The 18,383-nt window shown below is 34.5% G+C and overlaps 2 protein-coding genes and 1 long non-coding RNA gene across 3 annotated transcripts in view; 1 reads left to right on the forward strand and 2 right to left on the reverse strand.

Moving 5' to 3' along the window:
* The window catches only part of rab27a (RAB27A, member RAS oncogene family), an 18,909-nt gene extending 10,926 nt beyond the window's left edge, over positions 1-7,983 (reverse strand). Inside the window, exon 1 of the mRNA XM_042744505.1 lies at positions 7,822-7,983. The gene's annotated coding sequence lies outside the window, so the exon portion shown is untranslated. The remainder of the gene's footprint in view (positions 1-7,821) is intronic.
* Positions 7,984-9,136: 1,153 nt separating this feature from the next.
* LOC109093586 lies at positions 9,137-9,904 on the reverse strand. Its single transcript, XR_002018441.2, has 2 exons — positions 9,734-9,904; positions 9,137-9,457 (listed from the first exon to the last, which is right to left on the reverse strand). It is a non-coding gene; the product is annotated as an uncharacterized LOC109093586 (long non-coding RNA).
* A 93-nt stretch (positions 9,905-9,997) lies between these two features.
* pigb (phosphatidylinositol glycan anchor biosynthesis, class B) lies at positions 9,998-18,195 on the forward strand. The gene is made up of 12 exons (XM_019107110.2): positions 9,998-10,264; positions 11,915-12,044; positions 12,135-12,252; positions 12,322-12,426; positions 13,116-13,246; positions 13,803-13,943; positions 14,043-14,094; positions 15,022-15,233; positions 16,043-16,107; positions 16,183-16,396; positions 17,412-17,592; positions 17,716-18,195. The coding sequence occupies exons 1-12, from the start codon at positions 10,150-10,152 to the stop codon at positions 17,836-17,838; spliced, it is 1,587 nt and encodes a 528-aa protein (XP_018962655.2). The 5' UTR covers positions 9,998-10,149; the 3' UTR covers positions 17,839-18,195.
* The last annotated feature ends 188 nt before the right edge of the window (positions 18,196-18,383 follow it).

Genomic DNA, 18,383 nt, shown 5'->3' on the forward strand with positions numbered 1-18,383 from the left:
TTTAAAAATCTTTCTTTAAAAATCCTGTGACGAAAAAATAAAAATGACGCGCTTTTCATTTTAATTTTACATTTTTTGTAATTTTGTTGTGTTTTTTATGTGTCTATACAGTTTTTATTAAGTTTTAGTTTTAGTTTATTTTAGTTCTTTAACTTAAACTAAAAAAAAAAAAAAAAAAAAAAAAAAAAAGAGAGAAATGCTGTCTTGGCAACTTGCTGAAATAAAATAAGATAAAGATTTTTAAAAAAAAATTTTATTTCAGATGAAGTTTATTTTATTTTATTATTTTATTTTTTATTTTTTGCAGTCTAAGTGATAACCCTGACACAAACATTTGTGAACTCTTACAAACAAAACACTAACAAGCAACTCAGGAAGTACAAGTCGACATGAAACTTTCTTTCACAAATTAACTTCCAGGATAATTAACAAGATTCATGCTGACTTTAAAGAACCACCCAAAATGAACCCATTAGTCTATACTACAATCAACCATCTCTTAAAAAGCATTTCAGTTAAAATGAAGAAAGTTGCATTGATGCAACAGTGCTGATTCAGTAACAGGAAACACAAAAAAAAGAATTTGAGACTACAGCTGAGGTGTTGCATTTCTATTCCAGAACAGTAAATATGCTTCTGAAACCTCTTTTCTGTCATTGATCATGGAGTCCATAAATCCTGGAGCCTAAATGAGGAAACAGACTTTGAAAAAGCACCTTTTCATACCTGAATGCATCGATACAATGTCTTTTACTTCCACTCATTTGTCAACTCAAGTTTCTTTTCACTGCATCCTAAGACTACAATACAGAGACATTCATCAGTTAGAAATTAAGTGTTTCATAACCTATAATATTTAACTCCGAGTTTGCACTAGAGACAATCATTATCAGTCACTGTAGGTTTTGAAATGTTGTCATGCTCTATTTTTATCCGTCAGTACAATATTGTAATGCTTGATGCTGAAGTATTATTGTAAGTCATTCTGTGATGAGAGCTTGTCAAGTCTGATCAGGCGCCAAGTTTCTTTTCTTTTGTTTCTGCTCTCTTATCGTGAACAAGTCAACGTATTGCAATCTGGTCCCACAAAGTTTTGTAAAAGGAAGTTTTAAACCTTGAAAATTACAGTAAGTTTTGACAGCACATCTCACAAGATCAAAGAAAGTTCCTCAACGAAGGCTCTTCCTTTGTGAGATGAAGTTATGTGCAAGTTTAACTCAAACGGATAGTTCGAGCGCTTCTAAACCTGCACCATGATTTCATAACGTCTTCATACACATCTTGTCTTGACACGTTCTCAGAATCAGGGAGAGGAAAGCGTCCATCGATGGCTGGGTTCTCAGACTGCATTAAAGCTGATCCTATGACTAAGAAACAGCATAAAAACGTGAACAAATGGCCACATTCTTTCACGCAGCAGCATTAAAAACTATCCTGACCACAAGCAGCTTAACGTCTGGGACCGACCCAAGCACCCGGAACAATCCAGAGACTTTTCTTGAAATCATCTCAAGAAAAATGTCATCTCATATCACACGTGTGTGTGTGTGTGTGTGTGTGTGTGTGTGTGTATAAAGCTAAGCAAGTAAAAACTGTGAAATATTACAATTTAAAATAACTGATTTCTATGTGAATTTATGTCAAGATGCCGTTTATTTGATGTAAAGCTGAATTTTCAGCATCATTACTCCAGTCGTCAGTTCACATGATCCCTCAGAAATCATCATACTGTATATATATATATTAGGGGTGTGACGTGATCTCGTGGCACAAGATCTTGTGAGATCTGACTGGTCTCAGCGTCTGTCGTCTCACTAAATGAGGACGTAAACACATGAAGAAGATCTCCAGAACTGCTCTGAGAGTCACTTCATGAGCATCTGATCATTTGATTTGAGTAAAACTAGCTTCATATCACATACACAGGACTGTAACGGTATTCACGACAACCCGTCAAAATAAAAGTCTGGTTTGATTTGAAGACAATAGAATGTACACAGCCTACTACTACTACTAAAATAACACAAACATAATTTTAAAGGAATAATCACACAACATTGCTTCCATGTTTTAATTTTAATTGTAAATCTCCTTTGTTTGCCAAAAAATAAATTTTGCTTAAATTTCAATAATTAAATGATAAATGATGTAATTAATGTTTATTAATTATCAATGAAATTAATGTTTCATGCCTTCATTTGATAACCAGAAAAATGTAAATACACAACACATAATTTCTGAGAAAAAAAAAAAAAAAAAAAAAAAAAAAAAAAAATCACAAGCCTACTTTAGGAAAAAATAAAATGAATAAATTAAGTTGTGTTATGCATTCAAATAGTTAGACATGCTAAAACACAGAAGTTGGTAACAATAAAAAATATAAATAATATGGTGAGAAAAAAATAAAACATTTCATAGGGCCCTAAACATGTATTTTTTGTTAAACTTTTAATAAATTGATGTGAAAATGTATATACTATTAAAAATGAGTTGAGAAAAATTAAATGGAAAAATATATATATATTTTTTATTAAAGTGGAAATCAGTTTACTAAATAATAAACTTGACTGACTGCTACTTTAAAGGGATATTATTTGTGTTGTTTATTATTTATTTTTATGTATACTATCTAATTTTGTGCAATTACTTGCCTGTCAGTTGAGTTTGTTGCAAAACCTTTTGCAGTGTTTACATGTTGTTTATACCTGCATAAAATTAATTAAAATAGATGTTTAATTTCATAAAGTACAATTTGATTTCAAAATGCACCTACATTTTTTGCATTTTGCGTTTTTCAGTTAAATAGAAGACAAATTTTCCTTATATATTTTATCATTGAGGATTTATTTTAAAAAGTTTTAAAATCTTGTCTCGTCTCATTCTCGTGGGATAAGTGTCTCGTCACACCCCTAATATATATACACACACTAGAAAGAGCACATGCATCACCTCCGGCCTGGCAGCTATTTTAATAACAGTTTTACTGGCTTCACAGCTGAACCAGAGTCAACAGAGTTACAAGTATTGCAGTAAGTCTTAGCACTGACATTAGTGCTTCGGTCTCAGGAACAAGATTACCCAGAATGCATTTCAGTGTTTATCACAGATGAAATCAGTCACTTCATTATGGCGTGTCTTGGAGGAAACGTTCAGAGAAACTGTTTATCTAGAAGATTTGCTATCTTACACACAGCAAAACTTCTAGTTGTCGTGATATGTAACTAAAGGATGACAAACTAGTCAGAAATGCATTTAACAAACTAGTAACAGCATGTCTAGTGGTCGTCCAAAATATGATTTTCCATTGCATTCAAGAATGGTCAATACGAATGATGCATTAAACTGATCAAAAGTGACCATTAAGACATTCATAATGTTACAAAACGAGATTTCTATTTTAAATAAATGCTGTTCTTTTGAACATTCTATTCAACTGTGAATTCTGAAAAATAAAATGCATCACAGTTTCCACAAAAAATATGAAGTGGGATAACTGTTTTCAACATTGATAATAATCAGAAATGTTTCTTGAGCAGCAAATCATTAGCATTAGAATGATTTCTGAAGATCATGTGACACTGAAGACTGGAGTAATGATGCTGAAAATACAGCTGTACATCACATTTTCAAATATATTTACATAGAAAACAGCTATTTTAAACTGTAATTGTTTTTATTGTATTATTGATCAAATAAATGCAGTCTTGGTGAGCAGAAGAGACTTCTTTGAAAAATATTAAAAAGACAACAATGGTATGCACTTAAATGTGGTGAATTTAAAAAAATAAAAAATTCACTAAAAATGTGTATTACCCATTAACATTCATTTCATGGAAGTCTTAAATTACCACGTCTGACAAAGAGACACTGCTATCACAAAATTAATGCACCAGCCGAGCAACTGAGATAAATGAGAAGACTACTGAGAAGATCTAACCAGGTATATTAAAAACAATGCCTCATATAACCTCAAAACGGACAAATAATGGCCAGTGCATTGTTTTATCACTACTGGAATCTGTTTTGCATGGGTTTTAAGTGCATGCAACAGCTGATCTTCTTAGTTACGCAGTAAACAAGCACAAACTCACACTGAAATCTGCTCAACTTTAAGACCCTTTTCTGGAAAGTGCACCGATTTGCAAAAACAGCCTCGTCTTTATGTGCTATATAAGCATGAACACAATCCCAGTGTTAGACACAAGCGCTGAGTGTTCGGCTGCATCATCTGATGGTCATTTGACACTACGTGAACTTCTGAAGACTGACTGATGCCTTCATTTCAGTCAGACACATCCTTCAACAATCACCGGCCTTGTGCAAGAGCTCAGCGAAATGCTTTGAGTTCAGCTTCCCGTCCAACGAAAACAGCCCTGATGAAGACGCAGGCTTTCATCAAACATTCCCAGTCAAGCTCTGACAAGCTGATTTTTTTTCTTTGTCCGCTTCCCTCTTCTCAAGCTGTGTATGTGTGAAAGACAAAACTGCTGTGCAGACCTAAAAAACCTCATAACCTTGGACCTGATGTGAGAAACGTAACAAGAAGAGTATTTCTTTAGCCTCTTGAAAATTCACATTTTAGCTATAACCTTTCGATGCATGCTACAAAACCAAAAAACCAACAACAATAAAAACTTGAGCTGGCTGAACTTTAATCTGGGATAGTTTCTTTCAGTCTGGCCAGGAAAGAGTCTGTGGTCTGTAGATACTTGTGGGTTGAAGTCATGTCAGAAAGATCATATTTACAAGCACATGAACGACACCATAAAGTCATAATAATGAGTTCAGAAACTATGGATCTTGGAGCTGAGGGCATGTCAGTGAGAAAACAAAGCAGATGCAATGGATACAGCAACTGTATTTACACTAAATCTGTTAAAACTACAATTTAAAATAACTAATTTACATGCACAAAATACGACTGATCAGTTTCAATATATATAAAATGCAAATGCACCTTAATAAACTGAATAAAAACAAAAAAAACAATGCACAGCTGATCTCACAACTGTTCTTTTTCTGTCACAAAAATGAAAATAAAAAGGCAATTGTAGCTTTTTTTTTTTGATCTCACAAATCTGACATTTCTGAACAGAATTGCAAGTTTAAATTTATTGCAATTTCTATCTTGCAATTCTGAGAAACAAAACTGCAAGATATGAACTGAAATAAGTCCAAATTGAGAGATGTTAACTCGCAAACTCATATTTGAATTGTCTGAATTGCGAGATACAAATTTGCAATTGCGAGAAGAATATTCAAGCTTGTTTCTGCCACAGAATAAAAAAGGTAATTGTGACTTTGTATCTCACAATGTAGATTTTTCTTCTGAACTGTGTTCATATCTCACAATTCTGAGTTCATATCAATTTAGAAAGCAATTTTTCATTCATCCTGACCACACTCTTAAAAATAAAGGTGCTTCACGATGCCATAGAACAACCTTTTTTTGTCTAAATGGTTCCATAAAGAAACTTTAACATCTGAAGAACATTTCGGTTTCACAAAAGGCTCTTTGTGGCAAAAGAAGGTTCTTCAGATTATAAAAAGGTAAGAAAGCGATGGTTCTTCAGAACCTTGGACTGAACGGTTCTTTGTGGAACCAAAAATGGTTCTTCTATGGCGTCGCTGTGTGTTTAAGAGTGCACTGGAGATATGCAAAATTAAATCACTGTCCAACAGGCCAAAAACATTCTTCATTAACTAAATAACGACTCATATCAAAGCGTCAGAGTGATTTTTGTCATTCACAGTCCCACTGACAGCTCATATAAAGGCTCTTTTGGGCTTTCTGAAGGATGTGGAGCGTAAGATTAAACATCAGGCTCATCTAATAACCATCAGCTGGTGCTCATGTGCTCTTGGCATCCTGTCATGTGACTGTCCTGCCAAGACTACTTAAAACACGCACACACACACACTTGACTCGAGTCTATGTTCATTTCATTTGCTTTCTCTAGAACAGGCAGGAGAGACCGATAATCCCATTTAAATGATCTGAGGTTTGAGGAAAATTCTTCCCAGGACAGATTTAAGGAATTATTTAAACAAACATTTCTCACTCTCATGTTCCAAATTCCAAATGTTTTTCCATGCAACACAAATTTGCAGAATGTTCTTCTGCTTTGCATGCAATGAAAGTGAACGGGACAGTAAGCTCAAACTACACACTTGTGGAGTATATTCCAAGTCTTCTTCTTAAGTTATATGAAAGGTTTGCATGTGAAACTGACTGATATTCATTGAAGTATGATGTTAAAGACATCTGATGAAACTAATTGCATGGAAAAACACAGATATTTCACAGGAAAAAAGGAAGAAAGAAATAACAGGTTTGGAATGACATGCGGTGAGAAAATGACAACAACACATTAATATTTGGGGGTTGAAGTGTCCCTCGAAGTCTCAAACATCAGTCAACCTTGTAAAAAAGGGTATCAAATTCAGAATACCATTGTGATCATGGTAAACTGATTCAAAGAATAGATGAATTCTGAGTCATAAACATATGTCTTACACGCTACTTACAGTATTTGTCCAGTTAAGCAAGAAAGAATGGAAATGTGATCATTCAGAAGGGAAATGATCCCAAATCCAGACATTCCTGACAGGTAAGCTGATCTGGGAGTGAAGCTGTGTATTTCCCCAGGTGAGGCTGGTAAAGTCCCAGGTAACTTCTCCCCACGTTGGGGGTAATGCATTACAAGTAACTTGAGTTACGTAATCAGATTACTTTTTTCTTTTCTTTTTTAAAGTAACGCATTACTTTTTAATTTAGAAGGAAATATCAGAGTTACTTTTTAACATAAGTAACACTAGTTACATTGTTTCCATGTATTGACTGACAGCTCTCATGTTGCCATGGTGACAGAAATCAGGTGTACACTTAGAGACATTGTGTGTGAACATGATCTTACTGTAGTTCTAGACTAAATATGAACATGTATTTAATCATCTCACCCGCACAAAAACACATTCAGTGTTCCTCAAAATGAATAAAAACACTCAAATGCAAACTCAGAATATTATACAAACCTGTAACGATTAAATATATTACATAAGACGAATATCATTTATGTATTTAATCCAATTTTATTAACCAACGTCTTTGCTACTGACCTTCGATGATCCAGTTCAACCAGATTAATAAGCAAAAATGACACCTTTGTGTTTAATTTTAGTTATTGCTGTATAGTGTTGAAGTTTTTGTGCGTCATATTCTTCATGTGATTAGTTTGAGCTGCTCTCTGACGTGAATTTACATTAAATTCGATTTGAGGCGTATTCATTTCACTTTTGATGAGAAATGGCTTTTATATTCGTAAAACAATTACTTTTATATTTAAAACACACAAGCAAGCCCTGCCCAGATTTAAAAAGTAACTCAAAAGTAACGTAACGCATTCCTTTCCATAAAAAGTAACGGAGGTAATTAGTTACTTTTTTTAGGGGGTAACGCGATATTGTAATGCATTACTTTTAAAAGTAACTTTCCCCGTTTCCTTTTTGATCAGAGTCAGGTCATAATTACATTATATCTGATCTAGGATTGAGCCACGTGTGTTAAGATACACAAACCCATGAACAGTATCTTTTTATCAATAAACACACATTATTATGACTCACATAACTACAGTATATGCAACATATATAAAATGCATAAGAGGTTAGTGTCACATACTGAATATTTCTACGTGAATACACTACGCTGAAATGTAGGTCTTAATTAAATAAACGCGTTGACGAGGTGACCAGACAGTTAACATCAGCTTTTGAAGAGTTCTTCGTCGTGGAAAGCTTTACAATAACAGTCGCACTTACCGAGTCAGTGATCTGAACGTCTGCTGATCTCTTTAGGGTTTCTTTTTCGAAAATTTCAGACCAACTGAGAACAACTTTTAAGTGTGTGGTAGGCTACTTTTGAAGCGATGGACACTTTGTTTCCTAAAGTTGCTCCCACACCCACATGCAGTGACGCAATACTTCCGGTGCTGCCGCAGCGCCAATCCTACGCAGCCATGGCTTGGCTCATGAATATTAATTAGGTAGCGCTGACGCTGCTTAGAGACCTTCCTGGAGAGACCACCGCGATAGTAGCGTAATTAATATTATTATGAGCCCAGCCTCCACCATGCAAATGATCAGGCTATTTAGCCAATCGGAAAGGACTATAGAGCGAACGTCACATTGCGTGCTTAATATTCATGAGCTCAGCCTTCGCCATAGTAGGATGAGATCGCTCGCGCCAGCACGAAAAAAACATTAAATGAATTTTAACTAGTAGCAAGCTTTGGTTTCTGCATCTAAGATGATGTTTAAAGTATGTACAAATTGTGCAGCGGGCTCTCGAGCTCTTTCAAAACTGTAAGTGCGTGTGTGTGTGTGTGTGTGTGTGTGTGTGTGTGTGTGTGTGTGTGTGTGTGTGTGTGTGTGTGTGTGTGTGTGTGTGTGTGTGTGTGTAGTGACATCTGGTGGTGTAAAATGTCAAAGGTACATGAAAAGTTACATTGTTAAAAACAATTACTGTTGAAAAGTTTCAGTCTCTTTGGTTCTTAATATACTGTGTTGCCTTCTTAAGCATTCATGAATGTTGCATTTTATGTAAGAGATAATGAGTCCCAATCTTGATCACTGTTGAGAAAATCTTTATTCATTTGATTTGTATAATTTTATTTTTATATTTCATTATATATATATATATATATATATATATATATATATATATATATATATATATATATATATATATATATATATATAAATTTGTACTTTTTTAATTTTAACAAAATTATTTAATTTATTTTTTATTATATACTTTTAGTTTTTTTTTAATAATAAACAACTTGCAGATTCTACAATGATGCAAGCTCAATAATTTTTCGATGTAATTTAATCATTTCATTTAAATTTTATTACCATTACTTATTTTATTATTTTAACATTTTTATTTATTTGTCTGTAAAGGATTTTACACTATTTATTTATTTTAAAATGAAAAACATCTTGCAGACTCTAAAAGGAGTATGCAGGCTTAAATTAATAATTTTGTTTTTAAATCAATAATTTTGTTTTATAAATTTTTTTAGATTTTGGTGTTAATTTTTAATCGTTGTTAATTAAAATGAACAGAATGGTGTAGAATCTCTTAGTTTATTTGCAGTGTTCAGCATTAAGGATCTTTTAGTAACACCGAGGCACATTCAGACTCTAGTTTGACGTCAGTCTTTGGCTGCAGATGCATCTTGCTGTGCTTGCTGGGTAGTTTCCGCTCTCTGTTCTTCTGCGTCAGGCTTGAGGTCTTGATCTGGTGCAGATGGAGGTTTTCTGGGTGCCTCAAATATAGGCCTGTAGATATACACACCTCCCACCACTCCAACCAGAGTAGCAAATGCAATCTGATGAAAGGGAATCCGTCTTCCAAACATGATCTTCTGTTATGAAGACACAGAACATCCCACTGAAAAGATAAAAAGCAGAGAGAAAAGCTTATGAGATACTACCAACCTGTTCTGGAGACATTGCATTTTGTACATCAAATACTGTGTTGTATACCTGCTGTTAAGTATACATAAATGAAGTACACTGCACAAATAGCCTACTACATGTACATTACAGCATACCAGCGTGAATTATGGACCAAAGATTTTAGTGACGATGCTATTCACTTAAATAACAAGGACCGTCATAAGCACATGTATATCTTCATTTTGTAATTAATATGTCCCTCACTCACCCTGAGGTTTTCAGTCGTTTATTACAACTTAGTAGGCAGCACGAAACATGCAAACAAGGACGAACAGGCGACTACGGCAACTCACGCAGGCCAAATGCGACGTACGTTTTCGCATTTCAATTTTTTTCAACATATATTTATAATGAGATGTGTCGGAACCCATTTAGATGAATCACGGAACACATCTTAACGAACTTAAAATTATTAAAAAAAAAAAATTCTTAGCGCTAAACGTCTGTTTTTGGATCATTACATATTCATGAGGTCGCGCGTGACGTCACCACCCAAACACGGAAATAGGTTTTGTTTCCACATTCAGTTCACGACAACTCTCAGTAAATACGCCTCAAAATGAACACATGCAGTCGGGGTTAAAATGCTGAAGTTTAAACCCCATCTGAAGCTCATGTGGAGACATGGAGAAGATTCGAGAGCGCTTCAAGCAGAACAAGCCTTCGTGTGAATCAGTGAGACTGAGGAAGAGGAGCTCCATTCTGTACAGCACAGATATCAACAAACCTCAAACACTCCGTGAGACTTCTGAGCCTGCCTTACTAGACTCGCTTTAGAGCGGAATGTGTTTAGAGAAGACAAAACTAGTATTTAGTCATCTTTAACCCTTTAACTGTCACCCCCCATTTTTTAAAATAGGCATTAAAGTGCACTATCCAAACTTAAATTGTTGTATTTTATGAACACTTTGGAATATAGACCTAAGGTCGGTCTCTTTTTAAAGTAGAAAATTAGCAGATTTTGGCAAAAAATTAAAAAAAAATTTTTTCAAAAAATTTTATAGGTTTTTATGTGTTGTGTAAATAAAATGCGCTATATTAATTTTATTATATTTTATTTATTATATATTTTTTATATAAGGTTTTACTCTAAAATTGGTATAAAATTAAAACCTTGTGTCTCAATAAGGTATGTTCCAAATTTGAAGTTGATATGAAAAAAATGGAGGTTCCTGTGAGAGTTTATTTAGGGCGTCATACCACAAACAGTCACTGGGTGCCATCAAAATTCCTTTGAATTTTGTTTAATGAATTTTTCTCTAGATTTCTATTTTACTTCTCTCTCAAAATAACCACCAAATATGGAATCCTGAGACTCAGACCTTTCCAATGATATGTTTGTTGCCAAGATTATAAAAAGTTTTGATTCTAAAAGACCGTAATGCATTTTGTAATATGACACTTGACTCCGCCCACTAAGGGGGAGGAGACCGCCATAAGATTTTAAAGTAGCATTTCCATGGTAACGCAATGTCCGATTTCAAAATGCTTTTCACAGGATGAATCTTGGACTTCTAAGCTTTCAAATGATACATAATTTATGATGATTACTAAAAGATTTTATAGAGAAAAAGGACAACAACAAAAAAGAGCACCAAGCGTCCACAGGTGGGACGGTGACAGTTAAGGGGTTAAATAACATTACTAGTAAATAGCATGAATATTCAGATTTCTTTGTGTAATGTAATATCAGTTTAGCAAAAAATCTTAAGCAAGTTCGTGCAGATTTTTCTTTGCATTATTAATCAAGAAATAGAAATGAAATAGACAGTGCTGCTCACAAACATCATGTTTAGGTCCCAAAATTAACCCAAAATCAAGACTTGAGACAATAATAAAATTGTAAATATAAAGATAAATGCTTTTATTTATTTTTTTTGCATTGTGACATTATTATTTTGACGGTTAAGAATATTTACCCCTGAAATTCTAATTTCAGTCTGCTAAAAATTTAAAAATTAAATTATAATTTATTAATGATGATAATATTTTTTGAACAATGTAATAGCCTACTTTTAATCAAAACACTGTATTGAAACCCTATAATTAATTGATATTATTATTATTTTGCATTTTGACATTATTTTCATGAGAATTAATTCAGTTGTCCCCCTAAATTCTCTTAATATATTTATTTAAATTGCACTAATCATACATTTATTGCATTCAAAAAGTAGCTAGAAATGATGATAGTGTATCTTGCAGTGAATTTAACATGCTATTATTTGGTGAATTTAACCAAAATAAAAATGAACACTTGAATCAAAATGAAAAGTAAAACATTGATTATATTAATCAGCCATTAAAACACATTATTCACTACTATCCATGCATGCAATGATAGTATGATAGATGATAGAAATGTGTGCTAACTATGTGATTTCTGCAGAAATCTTTGGCGTCAGCCTCACAGTTTTCTCGGTCGTATTCCGCCTGCTCAACTGCGTCCTGCTCCAGACCAGCTTCGTCCCGGATGAATACTGGCAGTCGCTGGAGATTCCTCATCGAATGGTCTTCAGATATCCTCGTTTATGCACTGAGCTGTTTAGTCTGAAATGCAATCCTCTGGAAAAATATGCAAATTAAGAGATCCTTAACATATTTCTCACTTACGGCTACGAGACGTGGGAATGGAAGGCAGGCATCCGGGGATATTCTTATCCTCTCCTGTTCGCGCTGATGTACAAACTCCTGCATCTGATGAATTATGACACGGTTTATTTATTGGTAAGACTTCAGTGCATTAAATGGATGGCGGGTCTGATTGTTCTCTAACATGAATGCCGGTTCCTGCAGGTGTTTGTGCCGCGTGTCTTCCAGGCGCTGCTGGCTGCGTATGCAGACGTGAAGCTGTACCACCTCGTCCTGCAGTGGGAAACTCCAGATGTGGCCAAATGGACAGTAAGACGACGATCTTAAAGGAATGGTTCACACAAAGATCAAAATCGGCTGAAAAATGTACTGTCCAAGATGTAGATGAGTTTGTTTCTTCATCAGAAATGTAGCATTGCATCAGTGTCTCAGCAATGGATGCTCTGCAGTGAATGGGTGCCGTCAGAATGAGAGTCCAAACAGCTGATAAAAACATCACGAGTGATCCACAGCACTCCAGTCCAGCAGTTAACATCTGGAGAAAAAAGCTGAAACAAATCCAGCATTAACACGTTTTTAACTCAAATACAAGTGCTGCTTGATTCGTGCAGATTTCTCTCCTGATTCAGACCAGACCACTTTTTCATTCCATGAAACAATTTAATTGAAACACATTTGAATTATGGATTTGTTTCAGCTTTTGTCTTCTCAAGACATTAATTAACTGATCGTTTGAAGTTGTGACGATTATTGTGATGTTTTTATCAGCTCTCATTCTGACGGCACCCATTCACTGCTGAGCATCCATCGCTGAGACACTGATGCAATGCTACATTTCTCCAAACCTGATGAAGAAACAAACTCATCTACATCTTTGATGGCCCGAGGATGAGCACATTTCCAGCAGATTTTCATTTATGGATATTATGCAGATACACAAACATTAATCTGAATGCTTTCGTGCTGGTTTGACTCAGTTCTGCTGTGTTTTCCGTCAGTACTTCTGTCAGCTGTGTTCATGGTTCACCTGGTTCTGCTGCACCCGGACTCTGACCAACACAATGGAAACGGTTCTGACCACCCTGGCGCTTTGCTTTTTCCCTTTACCCGGCTCCAAAACGCACCACAGGTGAGTCATTCCGTATCAAAGGAAATATAAAACATGTATATTGATGAAAGCCAAAATATTAAATGTCATGGATGAATATTTACTGAGTAATCCGCTATTTTGTAAAGAGGGGTCAAATTGGCAATTTTCACCCAATTACAAGCGGTTAAAAATGACTTCAGAAGGATTGCAGCATCATAATGTTATTTTTACATAGAGATTGGTAGGTCTTTTAGTAAAATCTGTCCACTCTAGCAATCTTTGTTGCATTATGTGCTAAAGGTGACCATTCAAAAATGAGAAAACAGCACTTTCACGTTTTTCCTCTAAAGTTTGCATGCCTGTAACTCAAGAAGTATTAAAGATATCTCAATGCCCCTTCAGACACTGGTTCTTAACAAACTTTTCTTTTGCCATCTTAATTTTTAAGGCCCTTCATGGTTCGGTTTCAGAGATATTGGAATTTGAATATGGCTCCAGGAGTAAATTGTTAAAACGTACATTATTAAGTGTCATAACTGCACACTAGTGAGTGCACAGAGCTGTTCCAGACTCTTTTCTGCTCTCTCCTCTTCAGCTGGAAGTATCTGTCTCTGGTGTCGCTGGCCGTCGTTGTCCGTCCCACAGCTCTGATCGTCTGGCTTCCTCTGCTCTTCTATCATTTCTGTGTGGAACAGAACAAGCTGAAGCTCATCACACAGCGATGCGTTCCCATTGCGTAAATATTGCATGTGTTTCACTTGTAGTTTACAGTTTGGATATTGGTGATAATCTCTGTTAGTCTGTGTGTTCACGAATGTTTCCATCATTCGCGCAGGGCTCTTGCTTTGGGCGTCTCGACACTGATAGACTCTGTGTTCTACGGAAAGGTAGTTTTAATTTTATTCACACTTTGGGATTACAGAAATAAAAATATAAATGTGGATTGCTCTGAGCAAAATGCCCTAAATAACAAATTTATTGATTTTTATGAGTGAGTGAAATGGTGTTGTCAAGATTATGCCCTTGTCATATTTCAACCCAAATAGACAAACCAGTGTTATTTTAGTTTTATATACTATTATTTTATTCATTATATATATATATATACAATTTTCTTATGTGCTTTTGTCATTTTTATTAGTTTTTGTTTTTTTAAATTATTAAATTATAAAAATTTATATTAAAATATTAAATTAAAATAATATTTATGTATATCTTTTTTTTTTTGTTAGCAATTTTAGCACTTCAACTTAAACAGATCCTAATATCTTTTTTTTAATCTAATATTTATATATTTTTTATTTTGGCTTCACTTTTAATATGTAAATATAAATAAAAAAATATATGTATATGTATATACACTCATATATATATATATATATATATATATATATATATATGTGTGTGTGTGTGTGTGTGTGTGTGTGTGTGTATATATGTATGTATATGTGTATGTGTATGTATATGTATATACATGCATACACGCATATATATATACATAAATATAAATATATATATAAACTTTAACGTTTCTATACATGTGCCTCTTGCATTGAATTTAATGTTTTTAATTTATATAGCAGTAATGAGTATGTAATGTGAATCACTTTGAGGATAATGAGAATAACAAAGTAAAACATCTGGATGCATTATGATTAAAAAAGAAATAGGAAGGAGAATTTGCTTAATTGTCGTTATGCAAAATAATAATTGATTTTGTGGTGAAATCTTGAGAGTCTTCATGTGATGCTTCTAGAAGCGTTCAGGCTTAGATTGAAGTGTGAAGTTGATGTCTCATCATCTGTATTTCTGAATGGATCCTGGTCCAGTGGAACTTCCTGAAGTTTAACGTGCTGCACAATGTGGCAGTGTTTTACGGATCTCATCCGTGGCACTGGTACTTCACTCAGGGTCTGCCGGTCGTGATCGGCCCGCACCTTCCTCTCTTCCTGCACGGATGTTCACTGGCCACCAAAAAGCACAGAATCCTGCTGATAACCATCTTATGGACTACAGCTGTTTACAGGTGCACATCTGCAATTAACATACCACATACAGAAAGAGCGTTATGTCAGAAACTTTTGCATAGATGACCTCGTAAGTATCTGCTCTACTGTTATAAAGATCTTATTACAAGCTATCATAATTCATCTAAATATCAGCATCTGCACCAATGCATATTTTTGCTCAGTTTTCTCCTTTGAATAAAATTTTTCATTTTTTTCATACATTATCACTATATGTGACCCTGGAGTCTCTGGGGTATATTTATAGCAATAGCCAAAAATACATAGTATGTGTCAAAATGATCGATTTTTCTTTTATGCCAAAAATCATTAGGATATTAAGTAAAGATCATGTTCCATGAAGATATTTAGTAAATTTCCTATCGTAAATATATCAAAACTTAATTTTTGATTAGTGATATGCATTGCTAAGAACTTCATTTGAACAACTTTAAAGGCGATTTTCTCAATATTTAGATTTTTTTTGCACCCTCAGATTCCAGATTTTCAAATAGTTGTATCTCAGCCAAATATTGTCCTATCCTAACAAACCATACATCAATGGAAAGATTATTTATTGATGTATAAATCTCAATTTCACAAAATTGACCGTTATGACTGGTTCTGTGGTCACATATTATAATATACAAGCCATAAAACCTGATAGATCAAATATGATACTCGTTCCATTTCATAAAATATTTTTTATTTAATATGTGATGCTTTACAGGGTTAATGCACTATGGCGTTAATTAAGTACTTCAAAGAGTACAGTAATTGTTTTATATGAAGAAAACTAAAAATCTATTTTATTTATGTATTTTTGCAGTTTGCTGGCACACAAGGAGTTCCGGTTTGTTTATCCAGTGCTGCCATTCTGTATGATATTTAGCGGTGAGTGCATGAACATTTAGCCGTTTGTGTACATATGAAAGTGTTGTGAAGGTCTTCATGCGCTCTTGCTGACAGGTATGTCTCTAGCGAAGCTGCAAGCATGGAGGAAACCTGCTGCTGCTGCCCTGCTGCTCTTCAATCTGATTCCTGCGTTATATACGGGTTTGATTCACCAGCGTGGATCTCTGGACGTCATGCATGACCTGCAGCACCTGTGTGACCCCAGCGACTCTCAGAGCTCGCCTGAGCTGCTGTTCCTCATGCCGTGTCACTCCACACCGCTCTACAGGTGACGTTCTACATCTAAAACCATTGCTGTGTTCTTTATAGCATTAACCCTGTAAAGTATAACATATTAACAATAGAAGGTTCTCTGTTAGTGTTGGAGCACCCCCTTTATGTGCGGTGTCCCTCAAGGCTCTATTCTCGCTCCAATCTTATTCTCTAATAATAGTCAGAAACAAATATTTTATGAAATGGAACGGTTTATTCAAACTTTAGACAATATATTTTTTTAAATATAATAAAAAACAAGACTGCACGTGCATCATATTTCGATCCATCAGGCTTTTATGCCTTGTATATTATAATATAGTGATAATATGTATGAAAAAAAAAACAGATCAGTTTTATTCAATGTCCTAAACTGAGCAAAAATATGCAGTGTGGTGCAAAATTAAGACGAAATTATGAAAGCTTGTAAATCAATGAGATCTTTAGAACAATAGAGCAGATACTTACATAAAATTATAAAAATACCAGTCATCACTATATCTCCAATAATATGGCTATAATGCATTAAAGGTATTCATAATGTAAAATGCATTATATCTTTTCATAAATAATTTATCCAAAGTTAAAATGCATTTTAATATTTGCAGATTCTGTTACATCTGAAATTAGTTGTTTGTCACGTGTTTCAATGCATGGTACTTTCTAAAGGCGTGACAGTGAATAGATAAGAATTATAATGTATTATAACTGCATGCATTAAATGCAAATGCATGCATTACACATGCATTAAATACGAAGGCCTCAAATAAAGTGGCACCACAGCTCTGTAGTTTCAAAACATAGAATGCAATGCAATGCAATTATTAAGAGATGAATCAGTCAAGATTTGACAGTAAATACATGTGAAGCAACAGCTGCAAGTGGACATCTGCACAATTATACTAAAAGAGCTTTTACTTGCTCTGACGACAGAAAGCATGGAGTAGATTGTGTGATTTAACAGCAGTTCTGATCATGTTAAGGGTTTTAGAAATGTGCAATAAAAGGCTTGTTCTATTTATGTTTTGCAGTCACCTGCACTGTCCCCTAAATCTGCGTTTCCTGGAGTGTCCACCAGATCTCACAGGAAATGAGGAGTATGTAGATGAAGCAGACGTGTTCTTCTCCAACCCTCTTCACTGGCTCCAAACATCCTTCCCGTCTCAGTCCACGTTACCTTCACATATAGTTCTGTTCGACTGCCTGGAGAAGGTAGAAGAGCCAAAACAATGAAGTGCAGTGTTCACAATCACTGATGGAACTTGCCTGCAGAAGTGTTCAAAAATCAAAATTCTTTGATTAGACTCATAAACCGAGTTTTTCTTTCTCTTTCAGGAGATTTCATCATTCCTGGAGGAAAACCGATTCGCCAGACAAGCTGAAATATTCCACACACACTTTCCTGAAGGTCGAGTGGGAAGGAACATATTAATATACACACGAGAGGATCTGCACTGAAGACTAATTAAAAATTTATTTTTTGAACTGATTGCAAACCTATATAAAGAGGTCTGTTTTCTTACACTGTCTCTCTAATTTCACACTCCAGAGTAAAATCAGATCTCTTTTGGCACAAAGCAGGAGGACAATCATCAGTGAAGCAGTGAAAGACTTTTATTCTAAAGTGCATTTGTGTTCATTTACATTAGAGACATTTCTAAACAAGGAATGTGATTTAGCCGATAACCACACAGATGAGAAAAAGAGGGGAAATAGTGCACTAAATCCTAAATAATATCTTCTACTGATTTGCATGTTCAAATAAAACTGGTGACATACGGCAGAAACCAGATTACTTCAAAGTGAACTTTATAATTAAGTGTAGTTTTCATTATCGTTTCAACTCTACTGAACTTTTGAGATGAAAATGGTTTCAATATAATGTATTTTATCGGTTATTTGGTCCTAAGCAAAATTAAACATACATTTTTGTTTTTTTGTTGTTTTGTTTTTTTTTTTGTTTAGAAATAGTTAATTGTTAATTAATCTTTTTGTTTTTTTGT

The sequence above is a fragment of the Cyprinus carpio genome, chromosome B18, assembly GCF_018340385.1.
Source record: "Cyprinus carpio isolate SPL01 chromosome B18, ASM1834038v1, whole genome shotgun sequence".
Classification (NCBI taxonomy): domain Eukaryota; kingdom Metazoa; phylum Chordata; class Actinopteri; order Cypriniformes; family Cyprinidae; genus Cyprinus; species Cyprinus carpio.